Here is a 12,471-nt window from a genome sequence, read left to right on the forward strand (position 1 = left end):
ATGCGGTTCGCGGTAATAGGGCGTTACGAAAGCTTCGTTCCCGCGCGGGAGACCGACGAATCCGCGCAGGGCGCGCCGCCGGCGCATCACTCCGCGATTAAATTACCAAAGATCGCCCTTCCTCAATTCAACGGTGATCTTGACAAATGGCCGTCGTTTATCGCGCTGTATAACCAGGCGATCCACGAAAATCGCAGTGTGTCCGCGATCGAAAAATATCAATATTTGTTGGCCTCGCTATCGGGGGAGGCTCTCGGCGTGGTGAGAAACCTGCCATTGACCGCGGAAAATTACGAGATCGCGTATGATGCGTTTCGGGAGCGCTACCAGAATAGGCGCAAATTAGCGACGCAGTACTGGCGTTCGTTCGTACACGCTAAACCGTTGGTTGCGGATTCCGCCGAATCCCTCCGCGCGCTATTGGACGTGTTCACCGAGAACACGCGCGCCCTGAGTATGCTGGATTATCCTGTCGACGCGTGGGACTTCATGCTGCTTAATCAGTTACTCGAAAAGCTCACTCCCACGCTCCGGGAGAAGTTCGAAGCGGCCCACATGACCGGGGAATCGCCGCGGTATGACCAATTAACGAGATTTCTAGCGGGATACTGCACGGTTCTCGCGTCGGCATCCAACCCTTCGGCACAGTCGAGTAAAGCAAAACCTCAGCCGTCAACGAAAACCGCGTCGACTCTTTCGCTCGTCGCTCAAAGCGCCGCGTGCCCAAAATGCACGGAGCAGCATCTGCTGGCTAAGTGCCCCGTTTTCCTTCAGCTCTCGGCCCAAGAACGGTATAGCTTTGCACGCGAACGGGGACTTTGTCTGAATTGCCTCCGCGCGGGCCATAACTGGAAGACTTGCCCTAGCCTTTGGACTTGCCGGTCCTGTCAGGCGAAGCACCACTCTCTCCTGCACTTCGAGCAGGCTAGCGTCTCGTCTCTCGCGACCGCTCCGGCGGTAACTTCGGTCGTTGACGTCGCGGCACCGGAGAGTACAGGCGGACACTAAGCGAGCATTGCCTCGAGACATAATCGCGCGCCCGTCGCCACGCGTGATGTCTCTCGCCCGTTCGTCGCATGGGCACGTTCGCGGCGACAATATGTGTAATTGAATGTGACAATATCCGTGTAATTGTAGTTCGTTTGGACGAGGTCGAGTCTTACACACTCACCCCGTCCCGGGTCCCTTACGACTCATCGTGCACCGTCGAGTCACCATACACTCACGGTGCTTTTGGACACCGCCGTCTTGGCGCATCACCACTCGGGTGGCGCCGAACGGTAGGACCTCGTTACCGCCGTCTTGGCGTAGCACCATCGTTCTCCCGCTATCACGGAGGGCTTCGGGTGTCGCCAAACGGTCGGACCTCACTCGGAGGTCTTCGACTCCCGCCGTCTTGGCGTCTCACTATTGTTCCTCCCGCTATCACGGAGGGCTTAAGGTGTCGCCGAACGGTAGGACCTCGTTACCGCCGTCTTGGCGTAGCACCATCGTTCTCCCGCTATCACGGCGGGCTTCGGGTGTCGCCAAACGGTCGGACCTCATTCGGAGGTCTTCGACTCCCGCCGTCTTGGCGTCTCACTATTGCTCCTCCCGCTATCACGGAGGGCTTAGGGTGTCGCCGAACGGCTGGACCTCATTCGGAGGTCACACATCGTCACGCGTGATGTCTCTCGTCCGCACGTCGCATGGGCACGTCGCGGCGAAGATATTCGCGTAATCGTAGCTCGCTGAACGAGGGCGAGGCCCTACATCCTCGCCCCGTTATCGTGCACCGTCGAGTCATTAGACACTCACGGTGTCCGAGGACACCGCCGTCTTGGCGTGTCACCACTCGGGTGACGCCGAACGGTAGGACCGCATTACCGCCGCACAGTGGGGCGAATCTATCAAAAACCGGATATTGGACGAAAAAATGAAAAACGTATAATTCAAATTTTGACGAGATTTTATGTTAATATATATCTTAAACTATAAATAAATGTACTTATAATTGATTTTATCCTTTGTTATTTCCTCAAAATGATCTGATAAAGTATAACATTTTCGTGAATACTGAAATTCTAGTAATTCGATAGGTTACTTTCTAAAGTCTCCGCCGAAAGTATAACTGCGAATATGAGTTAAATGCCTATCAGAACTTATTTATTAGGGTTCAAAAAACATATTTATTTTAGTTTTATGTTATTTGAGTACTATTATATATTAATAAATATTCACGACATATTCGACTATTAAAATTTTCTTACTTCAATATTCAAACAGGAAAAAAGTTTGTGGATTAGAATGGATTAAGGTTTGCTCTGCGCCATTTGATAGGGCAAAGTGTCTAGTTTTTGGCCATATATGATCATTCATCCCCTTTCGTCCCTCTTTTTGAGATAATTGATCTCAAAGTTCACTCGACATGGTCGAACGTCGTCCATGAATAACTCAATGGACGACGTTCAATCATGTCGAGTGAATATGGATGTCTATTTTCTCATAAAAGAAAGACGAAGGGGGATATATAATTTGTTTAATTATTGCTATTTTATAACGATTAATTTCATCCATATTTTATAACAATTAATTACATTAATTAATATAATAGCAATATGATAAATATTATTGGATAAATGTATTTGGAGTACTGCGCATTCTGTAAATCCATGGGCCAATAAGATTGCTTTACGTTAAATTATTTGTTCTCCTCGAGGGGGGAGGGGAGGGGAGGGAGGAAGAGAGGGGAGGGGGAGGAAATAAAAACAGCGGAGATAAGAACTTTTCGTCAGTCTTTCTCGATCAGTAGTTGATTAAAGACTTTTTGATTTTGGAAGTTTTGATCGTTTTTGTCGAAGTTTTTGTCGTGGCTTTATACAATTTACTATGCGTCCTTTTCAGGATACAGTGAAAAATATATAGAATATATAAAATATATAGAAGATTATACTTTAACACGCTCGCAAAATGGAAAATTTCCGAACAAATCGTCAACTTTTTAATTGTATGCGTGCAAATAATCTTAATTTATTAAATTATGAGGCTTTAATAAGCCACATAATATCATGTATTGATACTGAATTACCCAAAATCGCGTTGGAAGCATTGAAACAAAGAATCATAAATTTCACGAAGAATTTAAAGTCAAAATGGATAGCTAGCCATTACGATTACAACAGATTTATTGCAAAGCATGAAAGTTGGTTAAATTGTAAATTTTTTTTTCGAACGAAGTACTGAATTTAATTTCTACTTTTTCACGTACGCGTATGCCTCTTAATAGATCAAAGAGTTTCGAAGAATGTTCCGAACGACATAAAAGAAAGAGAACTGAGGAAGTACGGAATAATCCGGAAATGACTGATTTTATTGTTCGGAAAAAGTTAAAATCCGATGACGCGCTATTTATATATAATTTTATCCAGAGACATCCCGAATATGTCAAAAAGATTAGACAATTCTGTGAAGAAATTGAAAATGGAACAGATTTGATTGATAGGGATTGCATTAAGTACGACTTCAAAAAATGGAGGTTCTATATTCGGCATGTATGTATGTATGTATGTCTACGATTTTCTTTAAAACTACTGGACGGATTTAAATGCGGTTTTCACTGTCCTATAGAGCAATTCTCCAGGAAGGTTTTAGTACATAAAATATCGCGCTAGAACATCAGGGTACGGAGCAGTAAGGAAATATGCAATAATAATTATTCATATTAATTTAATAAAGCACTAAAAAAGTATAAAATAAAAAATTTTTTTTAAAAATAGAACCGATTTTTCAAAAAAAACTAAAAAGTATTTAAAAAATTAAAAAATAATTTATGCGCTTTATGAAAAATTGTTAATTAAATAATTTTGATTTCATACACTAAATGTATAATAATCGTACATTATTTATGTCAAGTTTCAAGTCATTTTATTGAAAAATGTAGAAGTTATAAGCAAATGACCGAAAAATGAGGCGTTCGCCCCACTGTGCGCCGTCTTGGCGCGTCACCATTCGGGTGTCGCCAAACGGCCGGACCTCACTCGGAGGTCATAACCGGCGAGTCACCACACACTCCCGGTATCGTGGATATCTCCGTCTTGGCGATTACCATGGTTCCTCCCGCTATCACGGAGGGCTACGGGTGTCGCCAAACGGCCGGACCTCATTCGAAGGCCAAAAATTACCGACGTCTTGGCGTAGGACTCGCGCTTCTCCCGCGATCACGGAGGGCTGCGGGTGCCGCCAAACGGCCAGACCTCCGCCGGAGGTCGTCAACAAATGTTGCTCACACGCGCGCCCTATTATCTCGATTCGCTTGACAAACCCATTAGCGCAATCATTCGGGTCGCGTCGTTGTCTCGCATCCATTTGTGTCCGACCTTTCGCTTTTCACGGATTTTACAAATCTACTTGTTCAAATCTCGTTACAATTAAGCAGATTTGTCGTTAGATAAAATTCGTAGGGTAATCGCGTATCTCATAAGGTTGCGACTCGATCCGGGGCCAAGCCGATACCCGCGACCTTGGCCGTGGATCAACTCGAAGCGCATTCGGCGCTACTAGCGGTGGTAAAATTGATTCAGCTGGGGTCCTTCGGTAGGGGGATTGATCGACTGGGGAGCGGGAAGAGACTACCCAAGTCACTCAGCTCACTCGCTCTATTTTTAGACCCAACGGGACTTCTCAGGGTGGGCGGCAGACTCAGCCACTAAAGACGACAACGCGTTCCCGTTGCGCTGGAAACGTGGCCGTGTAGAAAACGCTACATTTCGGTAGCGATAGCGTCCCGCATGTCGCCACGGTTCGGGTGGCGGACGGCTCGATCTCGCGTCCCCCGGTTAAGCTGCGCCCCTTGCCGACGGGCACACCACGGGACGCGGACTCCGAGTAAAAACAAAAAAAAAATACAAAGCATTGTATTTTGGTGGGCGGTATGGTTGGCGCTCGCCTGTATATATTAGATGTCCGTGTCATTAGTAATTGTTGTACATATTAGTTGATAAGTTGCGCGTACAAGTAACGTACAAAATCGTATTTTTCGTGACTCGCGCGAGACGTTGGCGGATCGCGACAGATAGCAACACTCGCGCGACTCACCCGACTCGTGCTGCCCGCCCACGGGTGGCCCGCAATTATTTGGAACTATGAGTACTTGCCCCCGGCCGCTATTCGCAGGTGCGCGAGCCGAGGAGTACCGTGGGAGAATTCGCTGTTCAAACGTGGACTCGAGAACACACACTCGCCTTGCGCTCGCACAGTTCGGAGTAATCGAGTGAACTCGCAATTTCGGAGCTCGACAAGTCGTCTCAGTAATCTCGGGCTTGAGTGCTTGCCTCTTGCACATGTGCCTGCTATATCGCTTGCTTGCCGTATTGCACGTTTTGCCTGCCTGCCTGCCGCGGCACGTGAGTGCCTGCACATCCTAGCCTGCTGCACGCCTTCCGCTCTCCATCACCACAGGGAGGACCGGACGCCACGAGGCCACCACAAGACCATCGGGCAACGATACGGTGAGTCGCTTTTCGCTTGCTTTCGCTTTATTCGCCTAATTAAACTTGTGAGGGGATTGCTCCTCTGGTCCTTCGAACCGCGAAATCTCATCGACCGATCGCAAATCCGGGGCGATTAACACCCCCCCGAGCACATACATTATGTTACATATAATTTTTATAGACCTATTCCTCTTCAATTCTATTCGCTGTCTCGTCCTCCTCGGTCCTTTTTCGTTAATAGTTGGATCCTCCCTCTTCCTTTCCTATTCTCCTCCCTCCTCCATCTCGTCTCATTTCTTCTATTGATTTCATCCATTCTTCTCCCTCTCCCTTTTCTCCCAGTAATCTCCCCACCACATCTTGCCGTCCCTCTCCTTCCCACCGCTCCCATCTCGTACATTGCTTTTATATATGTCCCATGTCTCCTCTTCTCTCCCACATATTCTGCATTTTTTATCCTCCTCATTTCCCCAGTATAGTCCCTCCCTCACTTTGTTACCAAGTCTAAATCTTGCAGCCCTGCTCCATCTTGCTTCCTCCCATCCCTTCTTTAGATAATCCGGAATCCCGTCCTTCCTTATACTCTTATACCACCTATTGTACTTCGATTCTATGATCTTTTCCATCCTTTCTTGTTTCTTCTTCCATTTCTTCTTCTTCTCCAATACCTCCTCTTCTAACTTTTCCTCCCTTTCCACTTCTACCCCGATCTCTTCGAGATAGTCCTTTCTCTCCTGCTTCCATCTTCCTATTATCCTTCCCCTCTTCCACCTTTCTTTAATTTCTTTCAAACACTTTCTCGCTATTTCTCCTCCTTTACCTTCTTCCAGTTTTCTTTCAAACTTCCATGCTCTCTTACTTGCTCTAGCTCTCATCTTTTCCCTTTCTGGTTCATATCTAACCATATATCCTGGCGTCCTCCAGTTTAATCCAAGTACCTATCTGAGATATCTCTCATGAATACCTTCTACCTCCCTCCTTTCTTTCCATCCCCATATTTCTGCTCCGTATCCCATCACCGTCCATATCAGGGTGTCATATAGCCAGATCCTTCTTTTGCAGTCTTTTTTCCACATCCTTTTCTCTATCTCCCACACTTCTGTCATTACTCTTGCTGCCTTCCTTCTTCTCTCTCTAATATGCGCCTCCGGTCCTCCATTCTCCTTCAACGTATACCCCAGATATTTGAACTCTTTGACCTCCTCTAACTTCTTTCCCTTCCATCTCCAGTCATACTTCTTCTTCCTTTCTCCTCCCTTTTTAAACCTCATTATCTTTGTCTTCTCTATACTCATTGTAAGTCGAGCGCTCAATATCAAGAATACTTTTGTGGCGACCGAATCTTCATAGCGCCACGGGGCACCGCGCCGCGAAGCTACGCGCCTGGCGAGCCGCCGCTCGCGCACGCTGTACGGCCGAACCGCCGCACGCGCTAGCGAGTTCGCCGCGCCGCTGCTAGACGGCTAACGCCCGTGTCAGTTTCGCGTAAGTCAGATTACACTGGCGAGCTATAAGAAGACCACCCGCTGAGAGGACTTCAGAGCCTTCTCTCGACTTGAGACGCCTTTTTTTGTTACATCGGGCTATCAATCGAGATTGTAAGGTCGGAAAACAGTTCCTACGGAACTATAGAGCGAGCTCCTTGAGGGCCTCTAAATCAGAGCGAGCTTCTTAGGCCTTTGCATAACGGGGTGTGCCCCGGGCCTCTGGTGACAGAGAGAGCTCCGGGCCTTTGGTTCCAAACTACCATCGGCAAGCTGCCACGTAAGAGGAAGCAGCGTGGTTGTCCCGGCCACGGGCAAGCGCCGGCTCCAAGTCCGCCCGCTCTAAAGGCTTAGCCTTCCATCGAGCCAACGCCGGAGACGTCTCAACCACTTCTCGAAAAGAAAGTGGAATATTTCCGAGAGTAGAAGTTAATTCCTCTGGACCTGTCGGGCCTGCCGGAACCTCGCTCCTGGAAACATCGCCTGACGGAGTTAGCCTCGCCAAAGAAGAAGTGCCAGCAGACGTTGCCACCCTCACTAGTGGTGTTCGATCCACCGAGTCCACTGCCAAACACGCCCAAGCGGATGCCCAGGACTCCGGGCAAGGGCTTAATTCCTAAGCGTTACACGAGAATCAGCCGTCAGAGACGCTCCTTACTAAGGGAGTTATTCGGAAAATAAGTTCTCCTTGCATAGCGTATCCAGAGACCATGCACTCCGGGCGCCTTCCACACGTGCTTCGCACGTCGCCCCGCATATCGCGGGGCCCCCAAACAAATCAAAAAATAATTCACAGGTTGTCCTCAGACGTCACTGGATCGCAAAATAAATTGTGGGGCTGAGATCGTAAGTACAGACTTACCCCACACAATAAAGGAGACTGATTTTATTTACATTGAGGAACATCTGTCATGTGTCGCTCCTGTGGCTGAAGCTCTCAATATTCTGCAAAGAGAAAATAATGTACAGTATATTACGGAATTGTTCTCCCTTGCCTTTTCGCATTACGTAAAAAATTACAAGCTTTACAAAACAAGGAGTTGAAATATTGTAGACTACTATGGGATGCTCTTTTGGAAAGTGTCAAAAGACGATTTAAAGATTTCTTTGACATGTCTGCGGTATCAGCACAGAATGCTGCAATTGCCACATTGTCATATCCAAGGTTCAGAAATCGATGGCTGTCATGCATTAACCTTGAATCAGCTCAGATACTATCACTTTTTAAAAAAGCAGTTGCAGCAGAGAGTAATTGTGTAGAAGTTTCCGAAAAAGAAACGGATCCATTTGACGATTACTTTAATTTTGCGATGAAATCACAATCAGCAGCTTGCGGAGATTCATGTACGATAGATATGGTAGTTTCAAAGTATTTAAGTGACAGTACTCGAGAAGTTTTAATGCTCAAATTTTATCCGGCAATAAAAAAAGTGTTTGTGCGTTATAATACACCACTACCGTCCTCTGCCCCCGTTGAACAATTATTTTCCTACGCTATTATGACAAATGTTCCAAAAAGTAGTAAGATGTCAGATAAAATGTTCGAAATAAAAGTTGTTTTGAAGGGAAATTATTCTAAATCTTATGTAAACGAGTAAGAATTATTAAATTTTTTTTACATTGAGAGCTGCAGTACCGTGTGCTCCACTGCCCAATGAAAGTGGCAATAATAGATGCAATTATAATGCTGCGATTTAAGATAATGTATTTTCGTAACCAAAAAAATGCTTGTTAATTATACTTACATTATACTGTATTCACATATAAGCATATGTAAACTTATCTTAAGTTTATTATACTAGATCCACACACAATACATCATAAACCAGCCTCATTTACCTCATTGACCGGTTCATGAATTATTGACCAAGGTCAATCAAAGATGTGGAAACATTTTTTACTTTACTTTTTTGTTTTCTTGCAATTAATTTTTTTAAATTTGTTATAAACGCAAAAACTACGTTTTTCAAGTATTATTTATATGTATTTTTTTTAATGGTTTTGTACAGAACAATAAATGTAAAAAAAAAAAGTTCTAACAAAAAAAATTTCTCTCCTTGTATCGTAGCTAAGATCGATGTTTGAGCTTCCAAAAAAACTCCAACGACTCATAACTAGTTATTTCTTTGAGTTTTCCTTGTTTTTTAATCTTATAGCCTTATATTCTACTAAAATTGTATACAATAAAATTTTATTCGTTACTTGTACGTAAGATTTATTCGAATAAACTTTTATCTGCAAGTCAGAAATACACTTTTATTCGAATAATTTTTTATCTGCAATTTACGAATAAAATATTATCCAAATAAAAAGTTATTCGCCAGTCATGAATACTTTTTTATTTGAACAATATTTTATTTGGATAAAAAATTATTCAAATAAAATTGTATTTCTAACTTGCAGATAAAAATTTATTCGAATAAATCCTTATTTATGAGTAACGGATAAAATTTTATCGCATAAAATTTTATTCTCACCCTTATCTAAATGAATTTTTATCTAAGTAATGCCCAATACTGCTACTCGTAGGGCTCGTAATAGAAAAATAAAGACACCTTTATTATATAAATTTGGTCCAAACTATCTATTAAGCCTAGTCAGAACTTGATCCGTTCACTGGTTAGCGATATCTCAAAATCTCGGGTACTAGCAACTCGTCGCGTCGCGTAAAAGAGTCACGGTGCGGTCTCGCTTTGGTTATACTTGGTGCGAGACACTACTGTGTCTCTTGATAAAATAAACTCGATCTTTGATCGTTATCATTTTCTTCGTTTCCATGATTTTCTCTTACATTTATATTATTGAAATTCATAATTTATTATTTAAACCGCTATCTTTATCATATAAATCCATGTTATTATCAAAGGTATTGATGCATATATTATGTAAAATAGAACTTAAAATTACTACTGTAGGATTAAGTTTTATGTATGTAGGATTAAGTTTTATGTTTATCTGTATTTTCCCTTCTGTCGCATTCGGTTAGGCATTTAGGCGCGGGATACCGCGATGCGTGCGTCCGCAATTAGTATCGGGAGAGTTCGGCATGAATGAGTTCGACATGAATTCAGGCAGGTACGCGGAAAAAAGAGAGAAGTAGGAGAGAAAAGGGAGTCGTGTTCAGAGAGCGAAGCGAGCAAGACGTGTGCGAGCTTCTTGTAATAAATGCCTTATTTTCTTGTTATTAAAACCATTGCCTCGTGAATCATTTAAATCCTTACAATTGGGGGCTCGTCCGGGATCGAGGCTAACGAGAAGGTGAGGAACGAGGAGAAGAAGAATAAGGAAAGCATGTCGCACAACGACGAACACGACGGCGCAGAAGGCACGTTGCGAGTCGACACGATGACGATAGCCCAACTCAAAGACGAGCTCAGAGGACGTCGGCTGAAGGTGACAAGCAACAAGGTCGATCTCGCAGTACGACTGAAGGCAGCTCTAGTCCTGGACGATCAACACGAAGAAGAAAGCGACGACGATGGGTCCAGCGGCGAGAGCAACGGCGAACAAGATGGCGCCGCGCCGGCGCTAATGGTGCCGGAGACGACAAGGCACGGGGTTTAAAATTCGTGCCAACTTTCAAGGACGTGGAGGAATCAATCGATACTTTCAGTGAAGACGACGGCAAAAACATAAAGACGTGGATCAGGGGATTCGAGGACCTGGCGAAGTTGTGTGAGTGGAATGCGATACGAAAAATAATCTACGCGAAAAGACTGTTGCAAGGCTCTGCTCGATTGTTTGTAAAATCTGACGACTGTGGGAAGACGTGGAAAACCATAAAGGCCGTCCTAAAGACAGAATTTGCACTAAAAGTGGACAGCCGCATGGTGCATAAGGAGCTGCAACAAAGGAAAAAGAGGACCGATGAATCCTATCACGAATATTGCTACAAGATGATGGAGATAGCAGCACGAGCGGACGTCGAGACAAAAGCAGTCCTCCAGTATATCGTTGACGGTATTGACGACGAAGGGTACCGTAAGTCTGTGTTATACGGTGCGAAAACTGTGCGCAAATTGAAAGACAAATTCGATATATATGCAGATATGTTCGGTAAAAGTAAGTCAAAATCGAGCAAAATTAAGAAAAAAATGCCTTCGAACACGGAGAATAAAGACGCGAAACGTTGTTATAACTGCGGCGATAGCGATCATTTAAGCGTGGCATGCCCGTCGAAAGAACGGGGTACAAAATGTTTCGGTTGTAATAAATACGGGCACATAGCGGCAAAATGTTTCAAAGGCGCGAACGCGGAAGAGAAAAAAGTTGCAATATCGTACAGTCAGGTTCCGGTAAATGCCGTAAAGACGTTGTTATAAACGACACGAACCTGAGCGCAATAATAGATTCGGGTAGTGATATTAGCTTAATGCGCAAAGAGCAATATGAACAGATCGGGTCGCCGACTTTCGGGAATCGCACGATAACATTCCGAGGAGCGGGTTCAGAAGAAAACACAACGTTAGGGGACATACATCTAAAGATTTGCATTTATATGGAAATCTACGACATTGTCGTACATCTCGTTCATGACGGAATAATTCCACACGGTATGCTTATAGGATCCGATTTTCTAAATAATGTCAAAATACACATAAAAAGGGGTGTCTTAAATATTTCAAAAATTGTAAACAATTTCGCGGAATTATCAGAGGTGTATACAGTACAAGATAACGTCGTGGATTTGAAGCATATTAAAGATGAATATATTAAAAAAGAAGTAGAATGTTTAGTAACAGAATATAGGCTGAAAAAAGAGAAAGAGGTAGGTATTAAAATGATTATAGTCGTAAAAGATGATATTCCAGTTGTCCAAAACGCGCGCAGATTATCTGTAGCGGAAAAAACCGAAGTAGATTCGCAAATGCGTGAATGGCTTAACGAAGGGATAATACGACCGTCGTGTTCTGATTACGCTAGTCCCATAGTTTTGGTAAAGAAAAAGAATGGCGCGACTAGAATTTGTGTGGACTACCAAAGACTTAATGAAAAGGTAGTTAAAAACTGATATTCCCTACCGTTGATCGAGGATCAGTTGGATCTTCTGCAAGGCGCAAGAGTGTATAGCACTTTAGATTTAAAAAACGGCTTTTTTTATGTACCGGTCGAGGAATCTAGTTGTAAGTATACTGCGTTTGTTGTCCCTAACGGACACTATGAATTTTTAAAGATCCCATTCGGCCTATGTACTTCACCGGCGTATTTCCAGAAATATGTTAACGCAGTCTTTCGTGATTTGACGAATGCGGGGGTTATCGCGATCTATATGGACGATATAATTTGCGACGCTTTTTCCCCCGGTCTCGCAATCCGGTGGAAGGCTATCGTGGATTGGCAGCACGCGCAACTAATTCCGACACAAAATGATTGGGCGCCAGGTGCGACGGATCGCACCACCGTACTTTATTCTAAACAGCGCGATATCCCCGGCGATGCCTCAAGGCGTAGTTCTTCCGTTCAGGGAATTCGGAGAGAAGGCGTAACGCAATTAATTACACCAAATTATAATAACAGGA

The 12,471-nt window shown here is 44.2% G+C and overlaps 1 protein-coding gene across 1 annotated transcript; it reads left to right on the top strand.

Moving 5' to 3' along the window:
* LOC139813482 (uncharacterized) lies at positions 1–1,008 on the top strand. The gene has a single exon (XM_071778993.1). The coding sequence runs from the start codon at positions 1–3 to the stop codon at positions 1,006–1,008; it is 1,008 nt and encodes a 335-aa protein (XP_071635094.1).
* The last annotated feature ends 11,463 nt before the right edge of the window (positions 1,009–12,471 follow it).

Source organism: Temnothorax longispinosus, chromosome 5, assembly GCF_030848805.1.
Source record: "Temnothorax longispinosus isolate EJ_2023e chromosome 5, Tlon_JGU_v1, whole genome shotgun sequence".
NCBI lineage: Eukaryota > Metazoa > Arthropoda > Insecta > Hymenoptera > Formicidae > Temnothorax > Temnothorax longispinosus.

What these genes read in the sequence shown, in the direction of transcription:
- LOC139813482 (XM_071778993.1), top strand. Translation starts at nt 1, where the DNA reads ATGCGGTTCGCGGTAATAGGGCGTTACGAAAGCTTCGTTCCCGCGCGG.